The following is a 26798-nucleotide window of genomic DNA, read 5'->3' on the forward strand; positions in this document are numbered from 1 at the left end:
AATGAGATGACTTACATTTTTAAAGTTGAATTACAATACCTTCTCAAGGAAAAAAACTTACAATTACATTAAATTTGGAGGTACTTAACTACCAGGGCATGTAAAAATAGATATATAAAGAAATAAATCTCTCACAAATAGAATTTAGGAAGAAAATAAAATTGTTTCTATCAATTAATAAATAAATAAATCAATCAATATAGACTATTATTTTGACTCAATTTTATTAAGAATGAGCTCAAAATCAGGCATAAACAAAACGAAAAATTATAATAGGGAAAGAGTAAATACATAAAAAGTATGGAGGGGGGATGAATATGAGATTAGCGTTGGGTTTAAATATATTGGATATAAAATAACGTGTCAATGAAGCATGGAGTAATAGAACATAAGAAAGAGTAGAATGGAGACACGTAACCCAAACCCCATAAACGGGATTTATCGGAGCTTTTCTACCTCCATCTCCTACACCCAGTTCTACATAAACTCGCCACTCTCTTCATTTTCATTCCCCTAATCTTTGTTTCTCTGACTTTTTCCATTTTCATCCATCCATAACTCTCCACGTATATCCCACAACCAGCCCTTAAGAACTCGTAACGTTTTTTGTTTTTATTCTTTATTTTTGGCCCACCATTTGGACCCTCGATTCCCCTATAAATGAGGAATTCTAATGTAAACATTTGCTTTTTCTCTCCACCTTCGAAACCCCCCTTGCCTTTCTGATCGTTGTAGGGTTAGTTTTCCCAATTTCCTCTTCGTTTTCTTTTTTTTTTTTTTTTAAAAATCTTTTCCTTCATGTTTTTGCTTTTAATCTTGTTCTTACCATGTGGGTTTTTTCTGTTTTTTTCTTTTTTTCTATCTTGTTGATTTTCAGTGGAAGGAGGGGAGCGAAGAATCCTCATCTCGCTGGGAATTTTATGGTGTTTTTTTCTATAATCATCGATTACGCAGCGGTCGAATAGAGCTTTCCCTCCTACACCCACCAACGAACAGGTTAGAAATTAAGAATTGAAGAAGGGTTTCTTTCTTTTCTCGAATTTGATTTGTGGGGTTCTTACCTTTTTTTTTTTTTTTTTTTTTGGCTTTCTGTTTGTTTCTTTTCGTATTGATTCGTCGTGATTGTTTCTGGGTTAAGCGATTGTGTTTTTGAAAGTGTTGATGGTGTTGTTTTGTTGGTACTAACAGTGGTGATTTTTTTTTTTTTGCTCAAATTTCTCCTGCTAATTTAGGGGGATTTTTAATCAAACTTGTGGGTGGGTGCAATTTTATGATGGTTTTTCGGCGGATGCTTGCATTTTCTGAAGTTTTTGGACAATACTAGCAAATTTTTGCATGTCTGGTTTTGTCTTATCGACGAATTTCACTTGTTGGCTCCCAATTGTTTGTCATGTTTTTTTTTTTATTCTGTTGTTGATCGATCTCTCTTCCTTCTCTTTGCATTGCGATGTGATGAACACCTCCTTTGGAGTGGATTTTCGTTTTAGAATATAATTGAGGTATTTCTGTATTTGAATTACCATTCTTTGAAGAATTGTTTGAGTGAGTGGGTTTTTTCCCCCCCGTTTTTTTTTCTTTTTTTGTTTGCCTTAGGTTTCCATTTTTGTTGAATGGTTCTGGACTCCTATTGATTTAATGGAAAGGAATGAATAACTCTCAAAGGGAGTGGAAAAGAAAACACCACAAACAACAAATACAACCATATATTAGTAGTCGTGCTGATAAATAAACATTTAAGAACAAATAACTTTTTCTGAAAAACTTAAAGAGCTTGCAATTGAATGATGAAACAATCGATAAGGCCTTCACTAAACACTGAAAACCTTTGGCCACTTCAAACCTTCCAAAGACAACCATGAATGGATCACCTGTCATCAAAAGAAGCCTTTCGAAGGCAACATGTTGCAATGTTGTCAGTAAGATTCTGAAAACCAAATAGATTAATAGATCAAATCCACCGATGTTTCAAACTCCAAATCTTCAGAGCCATTTCTACACAGGACTTCTTGAAAAAACCTTTTAGTTTTACGTGAACCTCTATCCCATTAAAAGAGAAGCTTTGGAAGAACCATCACCGTCAAAAAAAAAACAAAGGTTCTCCTTATGCAAGACAATCCAATTACCTATTTTGACTGGAAAAGATTGCTTCCCATGCACAGCCACTGAAGTTAAGTCATTTGGTACACCAACCAAAGTTATAATTTGATCTCTCTATGTAAGACAAGTGAAGCAACTTACTCATGCAAGATCTCGAGATCTTTAGGCCCTACTACACACATCGTTAGGATAAAATGAATAAGAAAGTAACTCAAAATTTTTGGAGTCATTTGAATGTGAATTTCATAAAGCATTTGATTTTCTTCTCATCATTTGGATTGGAGTATGGGTCATAATTCAAGCAGTGTCAAAGATGTTTGGCTTTCATATGGACAAGTGCAACGACTTTTCCTGATTAGGTCAATGAGAGAAGAATGTTAGAAGAATGGGATTAAAGATGTAAACTAGAACCTGTGTGAACTGAGAAGCCAGTATCCCTTTGGCTTTTCAGTTAAAGATTGTAGTTAGTCGTTCTCCTTTTTCTTGATGTGGAATAGTATCATTACAGATAACCAATGAATTAACATAATTTGCTTGAACGTTGCTTAACTATAGTATCTTTAACATATTTACCGTGGCTGATGGACTATTATTTTACAAGAAAGGTAAGTAATGGAGCATAAAGAGACAGGATGCCAAGCTCCTCCAGAAGCTCCCAAACTTTGTGCAAACAACTGTGGATTTTTCGGAAGTGCTGCAACTATGAACATGTGTTCAAAATGCCACAAGGACTTCATCATGAAGCAAGAGCAGGCCAAGCTTGCAGCATCCTCGTTCGGTAACATCGTGAATTGTGGACCAAATGACCATGGCAAGAAGGCTGTTGTCACTTCTCCAACTAAGCTGGAAATCGAACCAGCTGAATCATCCATCATTCCAACTCAAGCAACTTGTACTTCATCAAATGCAAGAAGCATTGTAGAGAAGGTGAAAGAAAGCCCAAATAGGTGCAGCAGCTGCAGGAAGCGCGTTGGTCTAACAGGGTTCAACTGCCGATGTGGAAGCCTCTTCTGTGCAGTCCATCGCTACTCTGATAAACACAACTGCTCTTTTGATTACCAGGCTGTTGGTCGGGAGGCAATTGCAAAAGCAAACCCCGTGGTGAAGGCTGAAAAGCTGGACAAGATATGATAGACCAGACCTAGGTGACCGAAAGACAAAACGAGGTGCAGCACCAAACCTATGTTTTCTTTCTGTGTTTGAATGAAATCTATTACGTTTTCGTGGTTGATGTTTTTTTTGGTGAAAAGGGGGTTGTGTGCAAAGGTTTGTGAGGCATGTCTGTTACTTGGAGGAGCATAATGTTGTGAGACAATCCCACTGGAGAAACGGCATCGAGTGTGAGGAGTGTGTGATTGTAGGTTTTGCTTGTAAACCAGTCAGTTGTATGGATGGATTATGCTATGCTTAAATTTCTGCTGGTTGATTTTGTCTCTTTTGGTGTGTTGAGCTTAAATTATGGTAAAATAGAGTGATGAATTATATTTTTTTTTTAAAAATAGTAACTTTTTATGATTGTCGAGATCGACCATGATAATGCTTCATAATATTTGTTGGTTTGGCTCAAAGTGGTAGAAGGAGAAACAGACTGCATTTAGAAGTTGTGTTGTAGTCAAGTTGATGTCATCGAAGGGCTGTTAGGAGTGGCAAGGCAATTGAAAGTGGGTTTCAATTTCAAGATTATGAATTTTAGAAAACAATTGTCACGTAAACAAATTGCCATGTATGGGAATTCAATTACTTGTTTTCTTACATGTTCTAATATATCTTTTTTAATCTTAGTTAAGATTACATTTAAATTATCTTAAAAATAAAAAAGTAGATAATAATTTAAGAAAGGTCATGGACATAGTTCAAATCTCTACTTACAGAACTTGAAAAAAAAAAAGGTTAATTATAAAATAACATCAACAATAAACAAAAATATATAAAGAGTAGAGATTTTTGAGTCAAACTCAAATTTCGAATTGAAAAATCCAAATGAATGTCCATGATTTAGGTTGAACTAATCTAACCTTTCTCTAATAATTGAGGTTTTTCGAGATAATGGATTATTTAAACATTATGTTATCATGAAGTTAGGTGTATATTTATTCCACTCTGTCATTTTTCACAGATTCTGAAAAGAAGAACCATAGATAAAACAATAAATCAATAAAACTTAACAGAAGAAAAATCCCCCAAAATTGGGATGAATTTGTTAGCCATAACCATAAATAAAGAAAAAAATAATTGAAGTGGGAAGGGAAAGGAAAGGAAAGGGGAGGAGCTGAGCTGTGTAAACAGTAGTTGATATTTAGTGCAGAAACGACATGTCGTAATGGTATGTCGGAGGGTGGGTAACGACACGCGTGGGTCAGTACTCAGCGGGCAATTGGGTCACTTTGTGATAAAGCGATAGGGACGGTCCGGGCAGCAGTCCCGGTCACAGTTGGCGGCTTAATTATAAATTAAACAAAGAAAGAAAAAAAAGGTGCAAACTTTGCTGCCTTTTGCGTTTACGTTCTCTGCTCCGTTTCTTTTCTTCCAAACCTCACCGTTTCAATATGAATTCCCCGTTTTGCCCCCACATTCTCTCCCCTCACTATTCATAATTCAAAAATGTATATAATGGCTTCAGTAGACTAATTCCATACCACTTTTAAACTGCTTTTCCATTAATTCATTCATTCACTACTAATTTCTCTCTATATATTATAGATGAATAAAAGTGATTCTGTCCTTTTTATTTATTTAACACAATTGTCCCCCACATCTACTTTTGGTATTGCATATTTTTACTTTTCAAACTTCTTGACTTGGTTCATTTGAATTGTTTTCATAAATAGCACATCAAATGCCTACTTGGATTGGGTCTTTTATTTATTTTTTTCTCATTATTTCTAGACATGACCAAATCCCTCAATAATTCATTCATCCCTTCTTCTCGCAATAATGTTCAAATAGTGATTTCCAATTTTGTCAATTTTCTTTTTCTTTTTTCTTTTTTAATTATGAGAGTTACTGTAATTTTTATGGCTCCTTTTGTACTTGATTCTGTTAGCAAAACATTAATAAAAGTGGTCAATATTATTATTATTATTATATTTATCTCAGTTGTAAATGTAAAAATCATAATCAATATATCAAACACAATTAGTTATTTAATGTGACACTTAAACACAATTGGAAATACAAGAAAAATCCAGCCATGTGAGTGGGTAGATTTTGCTACAAACCCGATTGATTTTTGTTTAATATCTACATTTTCAATTATCCCATTTTTTTATTTCTACTTTCACTCCATTTTAATTAGTCTTTCATACGGGTTCAGTGATAAACATGGATAGTTGCTAATAGATAACGATGTATATTAGTAAAAATGATAAAATTTTATTACAATTTATCAATATATAACTAAGGTTGATCATGGATCAATCAAAATCATATTTTTTTTCTTTTTACAAAAATTGACCCCGGACCGACTATAATCAATTTAGTAAATATTCAAACTGACATTGAAATCGATGAGTAAGGATCGATTAGTTTTATGTTTAGAAATAATTTTTTGAAATTCTTAATTTGAAACTTTTCGAATCCGACTCTTGTTTTCCTAATTGATGGAGTTCAATTTAGTCGGTCGACTCGATTTTTTGGTCTATCATGCTCTCCCTTAATATATATCACTCCTGTTTTGCTATGTTTGTAAATATTTTTATCTATTTTTCTATGTTTGAACAGTTTTTTTTATTGTTTATTAATGTTTTTGGTTTAAATTTTTCAACTATATTTATATATTACATTTCCAAAAATAGAAATTATTATTATTACTATCTACTAAATTAAAAAAAATGTTGGAGGACTAAACTTACAATTTATTAAAAATGTGAAGCTAAAATTGAATATTTGAAAATATTGAGTGTAAGAAGAACAACGAATTTTAACCATAATTACATCAATTAATTAGACATTAAGCTAAATTATCATAATATAGAAAATAATTATAGCATAGCTTTAAAAATATGAAAAATGGAAATGAAAAAGATAAAAATCAAGAAATTAGAAAGAAAAAGAAAAAAAAGGTAATAATAATAATCCGAAAGAAGAAATTGAGGAACGTAATTAAGCAACTAACGATAATGAGGAAGAACACGTCACAACCGATTAAGAAGGCAAAGAAAAGTGGGAAGGGGTAAAAACGTAAATCAAACAAAAAAATAAAGGATATTTTAGTAAAGTAGGTAAAAGGAAAGAAAAAAAAAATGTTCAATACGCGTCTCTATGAGGCCCATATTCCATCGCCATTACCGACCTTTCAATCCCTTCATATTCCTTCCTTTCCATCTTTCTCTCTCATCCTCTCAAGAAAAACCCAACCCCTAAACCAAATCTTCTCGTTCTTATCATCTCCCTTTGAATCTCTCCGGGGATTTTTTCTTCTTTTGTTTGAGGATCCGATCGGAAGCTATGGCTCAGAGAACCGAGAAGGAGGAGACGGAGTTCAAAGTTCCCGAGACGATCACGCTCTGCGTCAACAACTGCGGCCTTACAGGGAATCCAACCACGAACAATATGTGTCAGAAGTGTTTTAATGCCACGACCGCCACCGCATCTATGGCCATCAAGTTTTCCGGTGAGAAAAGTCCGAGATCTACTACTTCTCGCTCGCCTGAGAAATTTCGCTTCGTTTCAGAGTCTAGGAGGATTATAACGGCGGCTGATCGTCCCAAGCCTGACGAATCCGCAAAACGAGAGGTGAATCGTTGTTCTGGATGTAGAAAACGCGTTGGATTGACTGGATTTAGATGCCGATGTGGTGACTTGTTCTGTGCGGAGCATCGGTATTCAGATCGTCATGATTGTAGCTTCGATTATAAAGCGGCAGGTCGTGAGGCAATCGCGAGGGAGAATCCGGTGGTGAAAGCGGCGAAGATCGTTAGAGTTTAAATTCGTAGATCGATTGATTACTAAAAAAGAAAAAGAGAAAAAAGAATCCGATGATGATGAAATCTGTGCAAAAAAACCTTTGAGCTGATTGTTAAAAATTTTTCTTCAGAGTATTGAGGATTAATTCCTCGAAATATCCTCTCAATCAAAAAAATTGAGAGAAGGAGAAAAAAAAAATGGTTGATGAAGATGATGATGGTTGTGTTTTCTCAGATAATTATGTTCTTAATTTTAATTTTAATTTTAATTTATTATTATTATTATTATAAATTTTTTTGGTTTAATCGAAAACGAAAAGAGAAGATTATCGATTACTTGTTTGTGTTTGAAAATGCCGATGGCATGTGATGTAAATTGGAGAAACTCTCGGGGTTTAATTGGCAGCTTGAAAACCTTTCTAGTTTCCACCACCCGAAGAAACAAAAGAAAAGGATGTATTTATTTATTATTATTATTATTATTCGAATTTCATTTTATTTTCTTTTAATTATTATATCACGATGGGGACATTTGCGTAACCCACTTTCCTTTCGAATTCATTCATCTACATTCCATATTATCATATCTTTCTTTTTATATTGACCCAATGGATATTATGTGCTCTTTCCTCTTCCATTGACACTCTTTATTACTTTACCTTCTTTAATAACCTCTCTCTTTACGTTAGTTACTGCAGCATCTTCCTTCAAAAGTTACCTTTTCCTTTTTCTTAAAGAATAATTATTATGGGATGAGTTCATATTTGAGAAATATTAAAGAAAAACTATGTAGAGGTTTAAAAAGAAGGCTTTATGATGGTAGAATTGAATTGAACTGAATTTCATGAATGATATTCTTTGTTGGCTACAAATATGTGGGTGCGCCATGTTTTATTTCTATTATTTTCTTTTGAAGGACAACACTTGGTTTTTGTTGAGTGGAAAATGTATAGGAAAAATGTGCCAATTTTTGAAAAGGTGACCACAAGTCAACTATATAAGATACTTTTTTTTAAAATGTATTATAATATGATATTTTTATGAGACCATGTTCAAGTACAAATGATGTTTGTTTTGACATAAGTTTTCACTAAGAATATATATAGGGTTATGATTAGATTAATAATGTTTTCTAAAATAATTAATTAAAATTTATAAATATGTTTAGTTGGATAAGTTTTATAGTGTGGGTTATTGTCCAACAGCAACTTATAATCTCTTACAAAAATAACTAGTTTATTTTGAAATTAGTTTTCGGGTAAGTTCGTTGTGGAGGGGTTAATTGGCTAGAGACACAAGAGGTTAATTTGATGTGGCCATGGGTGGATCACAAACTCTCAAGGGTCTCCTGTTGAGTGCGAGTTCTAAGGCGGTGTACAATATGAGATTACACTATATTGTTTTGAAAAGCATCTACAACAAGGATAGTGTGGAATCTATTCGAGATCTCAAATGTTGTCATGAATGATATTTTTTCCCTTGCTGCTTAGATGAATATCCTAATGTTTTGTTTTTATAATAGGAGACTTACAATAAGGTTTACTCATGCCCTCCAAACGTCGAAATAAGTCTATCTCTCCCGACTCCCCCCAACTGATAAACTTTTCTTTGGTTGGATAGTTTCCAAAGAAAGTATCTTCTCCCTTGTCTAAGAGCTTAGCTATTTTTAGCTTCTAATTTCTATACATTATCTCATGATAAACATAGAACCACGAATTAAAGTTTGGAAAAAGAAATTAAATGGGAAGATGTGAAAGTGACAACCAAATATGTAATTTAGCTGAAAACGATATATTAAAAACAAATTAAGAAGAAGATTACATTAGGACGAATGCTGAGGGCTTTTGGATGAAATGAAAAGCTTTGCCAGGTAGGACAGCTGGCTGGACCCCATTTGAAGAAGTAGCCAATAAAAACTTGCCATATCATATATCTATTTTTCATGGATGAAAAGAAATCAATAAGAATAAGAAGAGATTAACTTAATTATTGAAGTGGGACAGAAGAGAAGATAATGTATTAACTTTGAGGGGCAACGTATGGGCCGTCCATATAATAATGGATTGCAGTTATCTACTTACTCCACAAAAATTAATATTACATTACACACACAAAGAAAAAGAAATATATATTAATTAAATTTTTATTTATTGTATATTAATTATCGTAATAAATTTTTGTTAGGAATGTATTCATGGTTTTAATATTAATTTAAAAATCTCAATTTATATTTATATGTTTTAGTGATTTTGATATTACTTGACCTTTTATGTGTAGAAGTGAGAGATTCAAATTTTGATATTCTATGGATAAAAAGAATAGGTTTTAAGTTAAAAGGGGTTGAGGTAAAAATGTGGGAGGGGTATATTGGGGTTTTGAAGTGAAATGACCTTTGGAATTGTAATTGAATTGTGTGAATTCAAATTCAAAATGAGTTTTGACTTAATAAGATGATGGAGATTGAGATTGAGATTGAGATTGAGATTGAGATTGAGAGGCCCTTTGTCTTATTTTTATTCACTTTACTTTTGTATTTGACTCCATCTTTTTATATATATAAATTATTTGGATTGAAAATGTGTTGTCTAAAAAGAATCTAATAAGTTGGAAGGGAATGAGATGACGATCCACCGTAAGTAGAATAAATCAACCGCGTGCAATAAAACCCCATCTTCCCCGCCAAGCTTTTTGAACGAAATTCACAATTTCCGCCATGAAACTCATTCAGAGATCTAAAGCTTTCTCGTCGCCCGCCGTACCTATTCTCCAATAAAACTCCACTTTTCTCTCTTCAACACAGAAATCTAAGGTATCTCTTTAATTTCTCCGCCCTCTCTTTTTCAACTGAAGCTTTTCGCGTTTTCTTGTTATTTCCCGTGCCCTTTTATCTGCCCTGATTACTCCTCAATAGAGCGAATGCTGAATGAAATACTTCAACAATCTCTTACCTTTCAATCGTACCCCTGCACTTTAATTTTTGAGCCGTTATATACGACTTCTTGTTTATACACTTTTGTAACTCCGAACTCTAGTATGGGATGCTAATTATGTTCTTTTGAGTTGTCCAGCAGAGGAATTGCTCATTTGTACTTCACATTTTCTGTTTGGTTTGTACGATTTTCATATTGTTTGTCGCTATTAGTAATTACTGTTTTATTTATTTGATTCTGTGAAAATTAGCCGAAATTTGAAGAGTGTTGAGCTTGCTTTGATTTGTATGCTTAATAGTATATTAGTATGTAGTTTGTGTTACAATCCCTATGTTACCAATACCACTGTGGTAAATGTGTTTAGACGAACTGCCGAATTTGAGTTTACGCTGCTTATAGGTGATATTAAAGCGGAATTTGATGCAATTGTGAAACCTAGGTCACTCGCTCCATTGGAAAAAAGAAAATACTCGAAGATATAATGTAATGGGATTTTTAGAGATTTTCATCAATTTTAGGGGAAACCCTTAACTAATTGAAGCAATTTTCAATATCTTTGTCAGTCATAAGTGGATGTTTTTTCTTTTCCTTCTTTTATGTGCTTTTCAGATATGGAGGGTGATCAAAATCATTCTCTCAAACTTGGAGGATCCTCTGTTGAAGGTGACGATCAAATTTACATCTCTGGGCTTAGTACTCTTCTGGTTGCAACGATCCAGGAAACTAAGGACAGGTTATCCCAGATTGAATTTCTTTTCTGTAGCCAACTCTTTCCCAGTTTTCAAACAAAATCAAAAAGTTTGCAAAAAATATATTCTGAGGCTAGGAAATCTGCAGAGGATGCATGGAAAGAGAACGAAAACGATCTCCTATTTCAAATAGAAAAACTTAAGCGCGAAAATCAGCGTATTCTTGAAGAGAATAAGTCTTTGAAACTTGAGAAAGAAAATCCATCAAGGGAGCTAGCAGAAAGGATGGATCTGCTGCGGTCTAAACTACTTGGCGAGCAACTCAAAGCTGAGGAGCTGGCACAGCAACTTAAGCAGAAATCGAGAGAAATCGACGAGGGGATTGAATTGCAGCAGAAATTACTTGAAATGGTTCGGTCAAAAACTTCTCTGATAATGAGTAAAGAACAAAAACTGAAAGAGTATGAAGACCAATCTAATGTATTGCGCACCAAATTGACTAGCATGGAGGTGAAGTTTGATGAGCTCCAGAAGAAGCTTAATGCGAAGACAGATGAAGTATCTACAGTCAAAAAGTTGGAAGAGAATTTGTTCAAAAAACTTGAATTACAAGCTTCAGAAATTATGAACATTGAACAGATGAATAGTGATCAACAAAAAGAGAAACAGATGCTTGTGGTGAAGTTAGAAAAATTGCAGGAGAATGTAAATCGTCTAGAGAAGGAGCTTTTGAGCAAGACTGAAGAAATTGAGGAAGGAAGGAAACTGCAAACCAAGTTGCTACAGCAAATTGATTCAGCTGGCTCAGAAATTTCAAAGAATACAGAGCAGCTCGAGGAACTTCAGAAAGAGAACAAACAACTCTTAGCCAAGTTGAATGGTTCTCAAGAGAAAGTTAATGAGCTTAAGTCGAATCCGAGGGTAAAGAATAAGGAAATGGAAGGAAATGAATTGTATGAGAGTTTACGTGAACAGATCGAACTAAAGTCCTTTGAGTTACAGGCTGAAAAGAAGGCAAGAAGAGGCGTTGTTGATGCCTACAAAAGGCTGAAATCACAATATAACTTCCTTTGCAAAAAATTTGGCCTTACTAGCGATAATATGCTGCTGAAAGACAGAAGAGAAAATGAAACCGATTCAATGGCTTATAATCAAGATCTTGCATCCTCACCAGGTAAACATCCTCTTCTTCATATTATAAATCCAAATTTCCTCCAACATTGATATCTGTATTCCATGCGTTACTAATTATCTATTGACTGGAGCAGTAGATCCCGACGCAGAAACTGAAGAACCTTCTATAGCCATTTCTGATACATCTCAATTGAAGAAAGAGATTAGCGTGCACCATAACATAGAGGATAAAAAGGTAGTCAGGCTAAATCAGGCCTTGAACTCCCGTTCCCCTCCAAAAACTCCTAGTTTCTCAAGCGGCTCGAAACGTAGTCCCAATGTAAAATCTGCACCAATAGCATCTAAAAGACCAGCATCTAATTGGAGAGGTACAAGGACTCATTATCAAGAGCGAGCGGGGCCTGACCCACACGATGATTTTCTTGATACTCCACTCGAGAACATCCGAGAGAATTTAAACAATCCTGTGAAGGACAGAGTTAAAGATCTTCCTCTTCCTGAGGTGGTTGTAAAAAACATCGATATGGATGTTTCCGATGACGAGACACAAGATTTGAATGTTGTTAATCCACAACAACATCAAAAGCAGATGCCAATTTCAGTGACTGGGAATAGAGGAGGAGGCATTAAGTTTGTGGAGCCAGTGAGAAAGAAAGCTGACAGGCAAAATTTAAAAGGAGTGGAGTGCAAGCAATGCAAGAAGTTCTACGATGCTGTTCTTCCAAATGATGGCAATGAAGAAACCAACGGTGATAAACCGTGTTTACGATGTGAACATCATGATGGAGTTTCAAGGCATCGGTATAGGTATGTTCCTCCCATGACTCCTGAAGGATTTTGGAACATTGGATTTGAATCTGAAATGTAATGTTAATGTAGGATTAAACCCATTGTTTGATAATTAACGACAAAGTAGGTGATATGTATAGTATATTTTAGATAGAAAACTATGAAACAATTTATGCATTGGATAAATATAAATGAAAGTTTTCATTTTTACCTCAAATTTATCATTCAAAGCAATTTTTATGAACTTTTAGCTAAGATAACATATAGTGATCATTTTGCTGTTCCCAATAACTTTTCAAGTTTATTATTTTAATTCTTCAAACTTTTAATCAGTAATCGTTTTGGTCCTCACATTGATCTAAATTTTACCAAATTAATAACATAGTTTAGAAGATATGTTACCATGCAAGTGTACTCAAACCAAGAAATATTTTCTGTAAAAGTAATGTAACTATAATTTTTATTTTTTATCTTTTTATCACTCGAGTTCGAATACTAAAGTAGTTACGGAAATTCAATTTCGGAATAGAACAAATAATATATGAGAAAATTGTAGCATTAAAGTAATGTGAAATCCAAGTAAACATTACAAAGTATAACAAAATAGTAACATAACAGCATCATGCAATGAATTGGCTTTAATATCATAAGGTAAACAATGTTTCTTTGAGAGTCTCCAAATAAAATTAAAATGGTACAAAATTTCACATCTAAGGATCAAGCAAAAACATCCTCTGTAATAATAGATTGTTCATTGTTAGTACAACTCTCTGATGAAACCTGAAGTTGCTCGTAATTTAGTTGTCTTGAAGCTTCGTATATAGCAATACCAACACTCACCGAGAGATTGAGGCATCTAACATAAGTTTCAACCATTGGAATTCTTAATGTCCCTCCTCCAAATGGCTGGTTTTTGCAGTCCTCAAGCGCTTCAGGTGGTAATCCAGTAGTTTCTGAGCCGAACAACAAGTAATCGCCCCGCTTGTACGAAAAGTCCTGCAGAAATGAAATGAGAAAACAAATTGTTACTCAAAATTCCTCCTGGCCTATGAGCAATTGACGATTCGTATAGAAATCAAATCGTCAGAGAAATAGGCACTCGCCGAGTGATGTGTTGTTCCTCTTTTTGTAAATGCTAGCAGCCGCTTTTCTCCTTCCTGTACATATCATATCATTTGAGTTGGTAGACATAGTTTCCAACAATGTAGGATGCAAAGAGGAAACTAAAATGGAATCTTGTCCATGCTTACCTGCTTCTTAAAGTATTCTTGAAAATCCGCCCACGTGTTATGAATTTTAACGACAACGTATCTAAAATACAATGTTAAAACCCGAAAACATTGAACGAACAGTGACAGCACGAAATAGAAAACTCAAACAGTTCAAGACAAAGTAAAGCACAATTTCCTAACATTGAATCCCTGATATTTAACTGTAAATGAGAGCAAATGAATCATATATAAAATGCATCATGGGATACGGCCAATAATCCAAACCTGCCCGCTTTAGCTTTGTGTCATCAACCTTAAATCCCAATGGCTGAGAAGGAGACAATACAAGTGGATAAGTTATTAAAGTCAGAACGATTATGCTTAAAGTAAAGATGATACAATACTAACCCCAACTAGATGTAGTCCTACAGCCGATGCAGCACATGTTCTGGCAATGCTACCAGTGTTCCCAGGAATCTGCCAAGGACAACACAAATCTCAGAGCCATCCTTGAGGAATTTTGAGGTTGTCTGCAACCCAAAAAGGCAAATGGAGAAATTACAATTGGGCGTTCACCGTGTTTCACACAACTGCATACAACGTGCCGTGATATACAAACTAATAAGCGGTGCCGTATGTGTACACACAATGTCGAGTGTGTATTTCATTAGAAGTAGAAATCAATTTGGAAGAAATTTGCTCCAAGCATTTGATACTAACCAAAATAAAAGTTTACGATTAACATCACATGACCTTTCGCTATATATGACATAAACAACCATAATACGCCTAGCAAGTTTTCAAGCAATCTATTAAAATTTCTATGAGAGGTTTTGCTCAACCCTCACATTTCGACTTGAAGAAGACTGTTCCCAAGCAGCTCTACTAATTTCAACTTGTTAGTCATCCAAGAATACCACCTAAGATTGATGCAAAGATCTAACTAAAGGCTCCCTAGTCCTTGTTCATTCGGTTTCAAACAAAATACCAAGTAAAATGTCAGCAAATTTCCATGTGCTAATATCCTCTGAGTTTCATATATATGTTTGTTTTAGTAACACGGTATCGAGGGCCTTAGCCCCATTAATTCGAGGGCAACCAAGCTCGAGTCTAACCCAATGCCTAGATTCAATGAACATGTTTGGGAAGCTAGAATTTGATGGTTAGGGTTTTGAGCCTGGTTTGTAACTCCTTTTATATTCCTTTTCCATTATTTTCAACTCAACTCTCTTTCTCCCATTTTTCCCGTTTCACAATCCCAATTTAACACCGAATTAAACATTTCATCGTAATTTACATTTCAATCTCCCAAACAGGGTTTTTTTTTTTCTTATTAAGCTCAATCCAAGGTTCGAAGTCATACCACTCAATTGACTGCAGTTCTTAAATGTACAGTTTACATTTGATCAAAATTTCCAATAGTATGAAATATCATCCTTTACAATCAAACAAAATCTTAAAGCAAAGTGAAACTTATTCAAAATATTAAATCAAGCCATACAACTCCACCAAATACAGATAAGAACACAAACAATAACTAAAAATAGCGATTACTAGAAAAAAAAATGCAGAAACGAAAAGCAAGAAAAAGAATCAGCTAAGCAATTACCAAGGGAGACACCAATACAACTTGAAGAAGCTTTGGATGCGAGACCCCATTGACGGCCTCACCAACACCGGTCGGTAGGGAACCAGAACCCTCCACTCTGTCAGCTGCGCCATGAACACAGCAAAATCAAACTGAAAAAAATAACCTCAACCCAATTCACAGCAGAGATTATAGAGTCCATAGGATGTAAGAACGTTTAATTACAGATATATCATATATACTTACATGAGGAGCAGAAGGGGAGTAACCGGCGTAAGGATGAAGAAGATAGATTGTGGTGTTTGTTGGTGAAAAGGGAGAAGGAGCGAGGGCGAAGAAGATGAAGAGACCTGGATGAGCGTAGTTGAAAAGGGGTAAATGGGTTTAAAGCTCTGAGAGTGGCTGTTGTTGTGTCCATTAACGGCATCTCAGCAACACTATCTTCTGCTTCTTCCTTCTTCTTGTTGCCGCTCGAGAGCCTCACTAAGTTCGTTTCAAAGGAAGAACACTCGCTATTTTTTTAATTATTATTTAAAGGTTAAATTTAAAAATATTTGTAGTTTGGGTAAAAATACTATCAAACTTTCAAAAGTTACAAACAAAAAAAATACATACATATATATATTCAACATTCTTAGTTTCATACATACACATCAGCTTTAAAAAAAAGTTAAAAATATTCTCACCAATCAACTTTTACATCAATTTTTTCATTAAACTAAACAAAATTTAATTAAAGATAAAAAATTTGAATTCATTTAACTATTCGCATAAAGTTAGAGGATAAATATCCTAAATCTTACTAGACTATTAACCCATGATGATAATTCTTATTTCATTTGGTAAGATTTTGTGAAATTTTACGTTTTAGCTAAAATTTAAAACATGGAAGGTGATGTATATATGAAAATCTTGATTTTACATAAAATTCCATTTCGATTTATATCTTTAAAAAATTTTAAAATAAAATTTAATTAATAAATAAATAATTTATTATTTTCATATAAGTAAACAGGATGAATTCATACAAATGTGAATTATAAAGTTGAGTTTTAATTTAACTTTTTGGTTTTTATTTTAATATTAAAAAAATTAACATAAAAATTAGATTAATAAAAATATTTTTTATTTGGAGAGATATTTATAAAACAAAACTTTAACAAATTTCTTCCAAAAACAAACTATAGTTTTTATAAACTCTTTTAGAAAGTTGTAAAAGCTTTTTGAAAAAATTTATAGGTATTTTTGAGGAAAGTGCATTTGATGTTATTTAATCGAATTCTCGGACATTTTATTGGTGACTGAAAAATTTCCCTTTTAATATTTATATATTAACGAAACATCAACCAAAAGGCCTTCTCTTCTCCTCTTCTCTTCTCTTCTCTTCTTCTACTTCACTTTTCTTCGCCAAACACGAATTCCCCAACCTTCGCCTCACTTCATCATTTTTTCCAATTCCATTCTTCCTCCAATTCATCTTCCAATCCTCAATCGGGGTCACCGGAGCCTTATCTCCGTCTAGTTTTACAATCGAACCGGAAGATTTCCATTCTCAGATTCAATATTGTTCCGCAGTGCTTTTGGGTCAGTTCTTGATTCGTTTTGATCCGTTGAATAATCTTCCTTACTCTCTCTTGCTCTTTTTGTATTCTGTATTTTTTTGTGTTTTCACTTTTGTTTGTTGATTGTTCTTCGGGGCTTTTTGGTTCTGGAGCTAGGGTTTGTTTTCCTCCCTTTTATATGGTTCTACTTTTATTACGCGGCTGTTTTTTCATGTACGTAATATTTTTTTTATATGGGTTTTCGTGATTTTTACCTTATTAATCGTCGTCTGCAGTTTTGGGTGGTGTTAATTTTATTTAATATTCGATTACGACAATGACCTATGCCTAAGCAGATCGTGTTTAGAGATTTTGTGGATGATTTTAATATTAATTCGTCCGTGTTAGCATCTTGTTCTTATCTTTCTAATTAATTGGTTCTTTCTTGTGTTTGTACTTTTTTTTTCTGTTTAATTAGTGAAAAAGTCGAGGGATGTTTGAAGGGAGAAGGTTTTTGTCGATCCTTCGAGATTTCCCTATATATATGATTTGAATGTTCTTTTTCAAGGATTGTTGAACTCTTTGGTTGATTGCTTTTCTAATGATGATTCATTCTAAGCAGTCTGAGACTGAGTACTCATTGCCTCTCGATGGACAAAGGAATGCCCCCTACCCTTTTTGTCAACGACGGATCATTTATGGAAAGGTTTAAACAACTCCAACAGAAAAATGGTGAGAAGGATAAGGATAAAGATAAAGGTGCTACCTCTGAGGAGCCAAAACCAATCAAGATTATAGCAGGGACTTCAATTCCACATAATACTAGTGGTAAAACTAGTATGCAGTTTAAGGGTGGTGAGATTCGTAAGACTGCCCCAACTGGAAAACTTGCTTTCAGCTTGAAGCAGAAGTCTAAGCTTGTGGCACCTTCTGTGAAGTTAGGAGCAGATGAGGATGAAGATGAACCTGATGCGGTAGATGCATCTGATCATCTACCAGAGAAGCGTCAAAAGTTAGGTCCACAAGATGGTACTGAGCAGCCAGTACTTCAATCTGGTGATGGTAATACTAATTACTACTTTATACTGACACTCCTCTCTTTTGGGATTAATGGCAAGTATCTGCCAGAGTTTGTAAACCAAAAAACCTGGTCTGTTTAAGGCCATTTCTGGTTGATGCGGTGAATTGGTACTTAATTTCTGATGTTCTGTTATATGCATGTTCATTCATGATTCAAATTTTGTTACCCTGGAGCATCTATTTGTTGGCTTGCTTATATTTTTTATTGACAAGTTGACTCAAGTTATTGTCTTGAACCACTGTTATCTGCAGCTATTGAAAATTATTTGGGATAGGGAGGTGAGCAAATAACTTGTATATAATTTTCATTTTTAAGTCATTAAGAATGTCGGACCTCAATTGTTTTAAGCTGAAAAGAACTATGGTTCAGGGTGTTGCTCTCATGTCTGCATTCTTCCTTTCTGTTTTCCAACTTAAATTGGTCTGTGGAAGATTTCTTACTGATTTCATCTTCACCCTTTCATCTATTTAGCATTAGTTTTTGCATGAAGAGTCGCACCTTGTTCTTGAGACGATGGAAAACCATTTTTTGTTCTATTGGGGGGTTGGGGCATTATAGAATTACCATCTAGGTCACTATCCATTTCCCCCTTCAATTAACTCTAATGGCTTTGTTGGGACCGTGAGTTTAGATCTCTTCTAAAACTTGGACTGCTTCACTTGTAGAGTACAAAGCACTCTTGAAAATTTCTTGTCTCATGAATGCAGTGTATACCTTTAATACCTTTCAACATTGGTGGAAGAGATGTTCAATGAAAGAATTGGAATATGTAGCAGCCTGCTGCAAGAGTAATTTGCATTCACTTGTTCATGCTCTTGGTATTAATCAGTTTTATAAGTGATATGCAGCACCACCTTCACCAAGTGATCCTACAGTGAAGAAAGTTGCCGACAAGCTAGCAAGTTTTGTGGCTAAACATGGAAGGCAATTTGAGCATGTTACTCGCCAAAAGAATCCTGGAGATACACCATTTAAGTACGTTCTTGTTGTGCTTTAAAAGTTCCCATGCATTGTTCTTTCTTAACATTGCCGTTGCTACTGCTTTCTTGAATCTATTGCTTCATTTGTTTTTTTTTATGCTTAGCTTCTCACTTCTCAATAAATGTTTTTTTAACAAAATATCCATCAATCTTTGCAGATTTCTGTTTGATGAGAGTTCTGCAGATTACAAATACTATGAATATCAGCTAGCTCAAGAAGAAAAAGCTTTCTCAGAAACCGTCGAACCTAAATCCTCTAATGGTTTGGGCTTCTCACTTGATTCTCATATTATCTTTTTGAAAACAAGCATTTGTGTCATTGATGACTTAGGGTTTTCTCATGGGTTTTTCCTCGAGATCCCATTTTTTTATGAAATGTTTTTGGGAGATTAAATTGTTTTTCACATTCATTTTGCCCTTTCTATCTGTAGATGGTGGGAGCACGCAAACTTCTAAGCCAAGGACTGGTTCCCAGAAATCTCTCCAGCAGTCTTCCTCATCAAATTATCAAACCCCTGCCTCTGCTTTATATGAACCATCAGAAGATTCAAGGACTTCAGTGGGTTCATCTAATACTACTGCGTGGCCTGAAAGAGCAGGTAACTATTTGACACCGTGACTGTTTAGTGCTCACTATGTTTCAATGAATTGATATTGTACTTGACGTGTGGTTTTCACTTTTTAAGGTGAAACTAGACCACCACCATCTAGTGGAGATCCGATTGCAATGATGGAATTCTACATGAAGAAAGCTGCTCGTGAAGAGCGGATGAGGCAACCTAAACAGTCAAAAGATGAAATGCCTCCTCCTGCGTCTCTTCAAGGTATCAACCTGCTGGGGTGTAGCTGGTTGACCATTATTTGTTTAGCCTGTGGCATTAGTGGTTTTATTGCTTGAACTTCCTTTTCTATTTTGGGGGTGCTGTGCAGCTTCAGCTTTAGGGAAAAGAGGGCATCACATGGGTGACTTCATTCCCCACGAGGAGCTTGAAAAGTTCTTAGCTACATGCAATGATGCGTCTGCCCGGAAATATTCTAAAGAAGCTGCTGATAAGGCTAAAATTCAGGCTGATAATGTGGGGCACAGACTCCTATCTAAAATGGGATGGAAAGAAGGTTCCCTCCCTCCCTCTTTCTTCATATTTTTTCTCACACACCACATGTCACATTGCACATGGGTCAGTACATAGACCATTGGACTCGACAATGCTAGGATCTAGAATTTTTAATTAGATATATCTCCAAGTTCATTTTGCTAAAGGCTTTTAACAAGTCCTTAGACTTCTTTTCCTGGAGCTTACGTTGAACCCAAAGTTCATATTATAATTCCAGTTTATTTGAGAATTCATTTGGTAATGAAGGAGCCTTCTAATACTGGCAAGAGAACTGCAGGTGAGGGTCTGGGAAGCTCCAAGAGTGGAATTGCAGATCCCATAATGGCGGGTGATGTAAAAACAAATAACTTGGGTGTTGGAGCCCATCAACCTGGTGAGGTGACTCCTGAAGACGATATATACGAGCAGTACAAAAAACGAATGATGCTTGGTTATCGTTACAGACCGAACCCACTGGTATTTATTTATCACACCCATTGAAGTTGCGCTTACTTCAATACCTAGTTAATCAAGTAGTTTTGATGTCATACTTTTTTGTTTTCGTAGAATAACCCTCGGAAAGCATACTATTGATTGATGACGGTTCTGCAAAGGCACTTTGATCATTCTGGCTCTGTTTGAAAATTATGAGAAAAGCCAAACTACGTGGTGGGAGTGGAAATTATCTCGATCTATTGTGGCATAATTGATGTCATAACTCAATAAATAATCAATAGATGTAGTTCTTTTTATCCTGTCATCGTTTTGTTTTTTTTTCCCTTCATTTTCCATGTGGTGTGGGATTCGGGGATCGGGATCAGGGTCAGGGCGGGGTTTTGTTTAATCCTATTGTGCTTGATCAGTATACTGGACTCGTCCTATTTTTGTGTTAAATATGCATAACTTGAAGCGTTAATTACCATTCCTTTTTTTCTTCTTTTCTTCTAAGCTCCATTGGCTTGCTAGAGCATCATTCTGTAGTACTTCTCGGATAATTGTGGAGTTTGACCTAAACAAGTTTTGGCTTTTAGATGAACTACCCATTCCCTACCCCCCTCACCTCCAATGTCATCAATGTTCTTTCTCTTGCTTTTCCCACCTTTTTGACTTAAATTGTTTCAATTGAGCAAAAACTTTACAGCGTTTTCCCCTTCTGTCGTGTTCTTTCTCCATTTGTGATTCTGCATCAGGTTTCATAGACAGCAAAACCAATTCGATTCTGACTCAAGATGCGGTTTACCACGATCAACCTCGCTTCCTCATTTGTAGCTCTAAAAGCACCACTCTTTTTTGCAAATGTGATTAAAATTTAAGTTATTTTTCAAGAATTGAGGCAATTTGTCAATATTTATCGATGGGAAGAATCAAGTTATTTTTCAAGGATTGGTGCAATTTGTCAATATTTATTAAGGATAGGAAGAATCTTGGGCGAGTGTTTATCATTGCCAGGAATTACTACATTTTGGATCTGCTTCAGACAAATTTTTGGGTCATTTTCCTGCAAAGTCGTTAATATTATTTTTTGACTTGGATTAAAAGTTATATCTTTTATTGACATATTTAAATCTTCTGACATTTTGAGCTTCCTTAGGATGAACTATTAAAACAATTGACCAAAAGGGTTGTGAAGTAATTGACCAATAAGGGTTGTGAAATAATTGACCAATAAGTTTTGTGTGAAATGTAGAAAACTTGTGACAATTATCCCATTTTTGGTTATTGACAATTCAGGTTGGGAAAGGGACTGCCGAGGGGAATGAAAATTCTTTTTAGTGGGTAATTTCTAAAAACACAAACTTCTGCCTTGAAAGCCCAACAAGTTTATGGTATTTTTGTCCAAAGATGAACAAGAGATCTTTAGGTTAGTTTGATCAAGTTAATTTTTTTGTGGGAATCGTTTTTGCAAAATTTGAACAAAATAGACTTTGAGATGATTTCAAGTGGACATGATAATATTCATAATAGGTTGTCTCCTCATTTTTATGGTAGGATAGGGCGAACAAATTAGTAGCCTAATCAATCTAATTGACGTAGGAAAAGTAATATATAAATTCCAAGATTGCAACAATAGAATCGAAATCCCAATCTAGTTTCCATCTTTTGATTCATGGAGGTATATAATTTCACTTATCTAAGGTGGGTTTATCTTGCAAGTATTGATGCATGAAAATAGAGGGTGACAGATTCAAGGAAAAAAAAGTTCCAAAATGGAACTTTATGCATTTAGATTGGGACTAACACTCTTACTCTCCCTCGCTTGCAAGAAATCCGACACTTACCATTCTCAATCTTCACAATCCATCTCGATCTCCTTTCTTTATGTAATATTCATCAATACAACATCTCCAATTTTTTCTTGCTTACTAGTGGGTAGAATTTAGTTAAGATCTAAGTAGCTCAAACCTCCCTCATTGCAATAGGAAGCATAATATCAAAATTGCTAGTTAGTTGAATGGAAATCTATCTTCTAGTCTTCTGATCTAGATAATCCAAGTTCCACTCTTTACAATTTTATTCTCCCGTCAATAAAAGTGTCTCATTGCAACGTTCCAATAGCCATCGACATCTATGGAAGGAAGTTAGGAGAGCAAAAGAAACAAAAAAAAGAAGGGATAATTGTGTAGTTTTGGTTGGTAACGTAAGGTAGAAGAAAATCTTAAAAGTTAGAAAAATTGGAGAAAAACAATGTTTGGGATAATGATTCCATATCAAAATTCTCATTATTTTTTGGGATAGAAAAAGAAAACTCCAAACATTCTTAGAATTAATTGGTTAATGGAATTATTGGAGAACTCATTCGGAATCGTAAATGGGAACATTGTGGGGGAGGCAGTTATCCCGGTGAAGGCGTAACTTATTGGGGCATCCAAACACTACTCAGATCCGAATCCAGACGACAATTGAAGCGTTGTCGGCGGTGAAGGTCTCAATGCTCCACCTAACTTAACTTACCAATATATAATCAAAATGAAAAACGACAAGTCGTTGACGAAACTTATGGCTGCGTTCCGATTGGATGAAGGCAAGTTGAAGGGGATCGGATCCTCCCTTTTCCGGCGGCTGCGGTGAGGGCATTATTTTAGATTTTAAAATTGGCATCTCAATTATTATTTGAATTTCTCTGTTTTTATAAGCATATGTTCTACATTCCTTTTTAAAAAAAAAAAAGAAAACACAGAATATTCTTTAATAATACATATTTTCCATTTTCAACTTGTCTTTCACCTTAACATACACATCATTTTTATGTTATATAAATGTATGATCTGATCATGAGTCATGGCCCTCTAATTTTCCTTTTTAGGTGATGGATTGCGATGTGTTAGTTTCTTTTCAAATGCATGATCTTTATGCATTATTTTACATTATCAAACTTTATGATCAGATTATGGATATATATGTATGTATATATATATATATATTAGGGAGATTGTTTAATTATATCACACTACTTTTCTTAAAAAGCCACTCCTTTTTTCCCCCTCTCCTCAAGTCTATTTTTAAAATGATTGTAAAGTTAAAAAAAAGTTGTTTGATATGTGTTCTTAGGAGGGAGGTGAGTGAGAAGGTAACTGGGTTATATAATTAAGGGAATAAACATGATAATGTTAGAACAATATAGTGTTAAAGTCGTTATAAATTTGTAGTACATATTCGTTTGGGTGAATCCAAAAGCAAAGATATGAGTATAAATTTATATTAAGGTCGATTATAAATGTTGGTGGGAAATAATGTAATATGGGTGAACTAATTAAGTTTACCAAACTTAACTTATTGTTTAGTAAAAGGATATATTAAACTTGTGAAAGTAAGTATAAGGTTCTTACAAGTCACATTTGTTGTTGTGATTAATTAGTGGTCACTCCACTTACCTTACAAATGTCATCTCATTCCATTTGAAAGCAATAATGTTTAGTTCAAGAAACGTTAAATAAAATAAAATTAGTTGTGTTTAGATGATCAAATATTGTTTTTCAAAATCCAAAATTATAGGAAAAACCCAACCATTTTTATTTATTTATTTATATTTTAAAGAGCTTTGATTGAAAAAGGAAAATACCAACTCCCAAATATAAAAAGGTAATATGAATAAGACTTAAAATAATATAATTTAGTTTCATAATTGGAAAAACGTAGAGAACACCCCTTTGAAGAAATTACAACCCAACAAGAAACCATTTCTCAAAAGAAACATTATAATAATAGAAAACAGTTTGGACTTTCATCCTTTTTTATTCTTTTATTTTCTTTTTTTGTCATATTTAATTTTCGTTCATTTTAATTATTTTTTCCTAAAAAAGGCTACAAAAACACTCTCACTCAACTTTATTCTATACTTGTATAACATATTTTCATACACTTTGTTTTTTCTTCCACATAAATTATTAATATTTAGATGATAAAACTACAAGTAATGATGTTGAAATAAGCAGAAAAATAACCAAAAATTAAAAATTATTATTACGATTTAATGAAATTTGTTTTGTTGTATATGTAATTTGATAAACTAATCAAGAATCAAATCTTTTATAAAAACTATAAAGATTAAGTCGTTATATAATAGGTATGGAATTTTTTAACTATACAGATCAAAATTATTACAAATATTTGACAGTTTAATTTAGGGAAAAAAGAGAAGAGAGGGTTAAAATAATTTGTAGGCAAGAATAGTTTTAAAAAAAATGATATGAATGGGGACGAAAAGTATGATGATAAGGCCACGTTTGGAAGTGCTTACCGACTTTATGATATATATTATATATTATAATGAGAAACACTTTTGGCTTTGGTTGCATTTCCCCAATCTTAGTTGTAATTAATTTTTGTCTTTTTGTGACATAGGAAATGTATTTGGTTCTTAATTATTTGAACGAACGAAAGAAAGAGAGGAAGAAAACAAACCATTTTCTTTCCCAAATCTATGGTCCAATTTCCATTTTTCATGAATCCACTTTCCTTTTTCATTCTCTGGTTTCATCTCTTTAAAAGCCATCTTTTGGATTTATTTTCCCTCTTGACCTCTTTTTCAACTTCAAATTTGGTGTCTAATCAATTCTCATTACTACCTTTTAACCTTTCTTTTAAATTATCTAAAAACTTTAATAACAACTTAAATTTAATATTTATAAAATCTAGTTATTATGTACTAGGAAAGATATAAAATTAAAAATTAGGGTTTATTAAATTTTCAATGGTTCAAACAAATCATTTTTATTAGAGTTGTAAAGTGTAGTGAATGTGAAATAACTAATAAATTGAAACAAATAAAATCACAACCATATATTGTATCATATAGGGAGACATGATCATATGATAGAGTTAGTTGGATGGATTAGAATAAGGTTAAATAGTTTTAATTTGAGCAAAAGTTAAACATGATTGAGTTAGTAGCTAGATAATTATTATATTTACTATTATTTGTTTCTTTCATTTTCTTAATACATTTATTTAAGATGCGGATTGTATATCGCCACGACATTCTCTTTTTTAAAATATTACATTACATATAACTACGAGATTGTTCAGATCCATCTTTTATAATATATGTATTGTTAGGTCCACACACACAAAGTTCTATACGTAACCTATCGATATGAGGTGGAGAGAAATAATATTATAATCAAATATCTCTAATAAAAAAGAGCTCAAGTTGTTATGTAATTAGGGTAAATTTTTATCGTTGGAATATAACATGAAATCAAATATGAAATATGAACAATAAAAATTATATAATGATTTTGTTTAGAATCTTTGCATAAAAAATGAATTTTTAAAAAAAGATTAAAGGAGGTGTAATAACCATTTTAATTTTATTAAGCTAAACAAATAATAGTTTGATAAACACAACACACAAGAGATTATAATAGTAAAAAGTAGTTCGGTCAAAATATAATAGTGGTAAAGTTCGAAAACCAAATTTATCTTATCGGATTCATTTCTTCGGATGGAGTTAAATTATGCTAAAATATTATTTAAGTTATAATAACACGACATAAAAATATTGAAAATAAAATGATATGAAAGTTTAAAGTCTTATATTAATAATATAAAAAAAAAAACGTTAAAAGTTTACTTTATTTAATTTGATAACTATTGAATAAATTAAACTTTTTAGATTTGATTTACTATTTCCTTTCTATATTTTAAATAAGGTTTTACTTTAGATCTGAACTCAAAGATATTAATATAAGATTTAGCATTTCAAAATATAACGTGACATATAAGTCAGAGATTATTTAGATCTCCAATTTACACGACCTATACTTGGGTCCAAAGCACGAGTAGTGTAGGTAAGATATTGATATTAAATAAAAAGAAATAATATTATAATCACATACTTTTTATAAAAAAGAACTCAAGTTGTGATGTTAAGTTAAAATTGTGGTTTAGATATAAAGCATGAAGGTCATTTAAATACACTACTACTATATAGTACTATGAGATGGACAGAAAAATAATATTTAATTGCATCATATTTAAATCAATACTTTAACCCTAAAATTTAAAGTAAATTCAATATTACTTTTCAACTATTATTACCTCAAAAAATAAATAGTCAAATGCCTTGTTCACAAAATATTTTCATAAGAACATGGACAATTTTATAAAATAAATTCCAAGGTACCCTTGAATTCACTATTGTTTTTTCTTATAAAAAAAGGTAACATATTAAATTTGAAATGTGGGTTGATGAGTGTATCTAATTATATAGTTGAAATTTGAAAAGGATTCACTAATTTAATTACTTGTTATTGTTAAT

The 26798-nt window shown here is 33.5% G+C and overlaps 5 protein-coding genes across 11 annotated transcripts; 4 read left to right on the top strand and 1 right to left on the bottom strand.

Annotated features, from left to right (window-relative positions):
* The first annotated feature begins 578 nt into the window (after positions 1 to 578).
* Positions 579 to 3596, top strand: LOC101204191 (zinc finger A20 and AN1 domain-containing stress-associated protein 8). Of its 2 annotated transcripts, none has more exons than XM_031888745.1 (3): positions 579 to 736; positions 878 to 996; positions 2699 to 3596. In XM_031888745.1, the coding sequence occupies exon 3, from the start codon at positions 2710 to 2712 to the stop codon at positions 3226 to 3228; it is 519 nt and encodes a 172-aa protein (XP_031744605.1). In that variant the 5' UTR covers positions 579 to 736; positions 878 to 996; positions 2699 to 2709; the 3' UTR covers positions 3229 to 3596. The 2 variants fall into 2 exon arrangements, with proteins under 2 accessions (XP_031744605.1, XP_011659456.1); XM_011661154.2 differs by having other exon boundaries at positions 580 to 736; positions 2703 to 3596.
* Positions 3597 to 6366: 2770 nt separating this feature from the next.
* LOC101203945 (zinc finger A20 and AN1 domain-containing stress-associated protein 5) lies at positions 6367 to 7497 on the top strand. Its single transcript, XM_004135871.3, has one exon. It carries the CDS (start codon positions 6544 to 6546, stop codon positions 7021 to 7023), a length of 480 nt encoding a protein of 159 aa, XP_004135919.1. The 5' UTR covers positions 6367 to 6543; the 3' UTR covers positions 7024 to 7497.
* A 2084-nt stretch (positions 7498 to 9581) lies between these two features.
* On the top strand, positions 9582 to 12760 carry LOC101209666 (protein gamma response 1). Of its 6 annotated transcripts, none has more exons than XM_031888555.1 (4): positions 9597 to 9810; positions 10331 to 10664; positions 10769 to 11794; positions 11889 to 12760. In XM_031888555.1, exons 2-4 carry the CDS (start codon positions 10505 to 10507, stop codon positions 12620 to 12622), a joined length of 1920 nt encoding a protein of 639 aa, XP_031744415.1. In that variant the 5' UTR covers positions 9597 to 9810; positions 10331 to 10504; the 3' UTR covers positions 12623 to 12760. The 6 variants fall into 6 exon arrangements, with proteins under 6 accessions (XP_004136114.1, XP_031744415.1, XP_031744413.1 ...); XM_031888553.1 differs by having other exon boundaries at positions 10331 to 10414; positions 10541 to 11794; XM_004136066.3 differs by having other exon boundaries at positions 9582 to 9810; positions 10541 to 11794.
* A 387-nt stretch (positions 12761 to 13147) lies between these two features.
* LOC101203702 (putative tRNA (cytidine(34)-2'-O)-methyltransferase) lies at positions 13148 to 15858 on the bottom strand. Its single transcript, XM_004135870.3, has 7 exons — positions 15589 to 15858; positions 15364 to 15467; positions 14163 to 14231; positions 14024 to 14082; positions 13794 to 13854; positions 13647 to 13700; positions 13148 to 13539 (listed from the first exon to the last, which is right to left on the bottom strand). The coding sequence occupies exons 1-7, from the start codon at positions 15767 to 15769 to the stop codon at positions 13261 to 13263; spliced, it is 807 nt and encodes a 268-aa protein (XP_004135918.1). The 5' UTR covers positions 15770 to 15858; the 3' UTR covers positions 13148 to 13260.
* Positions 15859 to 16759: 901 nt separating this feature from the next.
* LOC101203452 (SURP and G-patch domain-containing protein 1-like protein) lies at positions 16760 to 20795 on the top strand. The gene is given in 9 exon segments (NM_001305790.1): positions 16760 to 16926; positions 17506 to 17945; positions 18813 to 18939; positions 19103 to 19206; positions 19376 to 19543; positions 19631 to 19768; positions 19875 to 20060; positions 20337 to 20515; positions 20606 to 20795. Coding segments are annotated over 8 exon segments (1341 nt in total). The 5' UTR covers positions 16760 to 16926; positions 17506 to 17533; the 3' UTR covers positions 20633 to 20795.
* Positions 20796 to 26798: the final 6003 nt, after the last annotated feature.

Source organism: Cucumis sativus, chromosome 7, assembly GCF_000004075.3.
Source record: "Cucumis sativus cultivar 9930 chromosome 7, Cucumber_9930_V3, whole genome shotgun sequence".
NCBI classification, from domain to species: Eukaryota; Viridiplantae; Streptophyta; class Magnoliopsida; order Cucurbitales; family Cucurbitaceae; genus Cucumis; species Cucumis sativus.

Coding starts and splice junctions, on each gene's coding strand:
- LOC101209666 (XM_031888551.1), top strand. CDS start 10,528: ATGTGCTTTTCAGATATGGAGGGTGATCAAAATCATTCTCTCAAACTT. Junction 11,795..11,888: donor AGATCTTGCATCCTCACCAG/GTAAACATCCTC, acceptor TGACTGGAGCAG/TAGATCCCGACGCAGAAACT.
- LOC101203945 (XM_004135871.3), top strand. CDS start 6,544: ATGGCTCAGAGAACCGAGAAGGAGGAGACGGAGTTCAAAGTTCCCGAG.
- LOC101204191 (XM_031888745.1), top strand. CDS start 2,710: ATGGAGCATAAAGAGACAGGATGCCAAGCTCCTCCAGAAGCTCCCAAA.
- LOC101203702 (XM_004135870.3), bottom strand. CDS start 15,769: ATGCCGTTAATGGACACAACAACAGCCACTCTCAGAGCTTTAAACCCA. Junction 14,083..14,162: donor TAGGACTACATCTAGTTGGG/GTTAGTATTGTA, acceptor TCTCCTTCTCAG/CCATTGGGATTTAAGGTTGA. Junction 13,855..14,023: donor GCAGGTTTGGATTATTGGCC/GTATCCCATGAT, acceptor ATTGTATTTTAG/ATACGTTGTCGTTAAAATTC.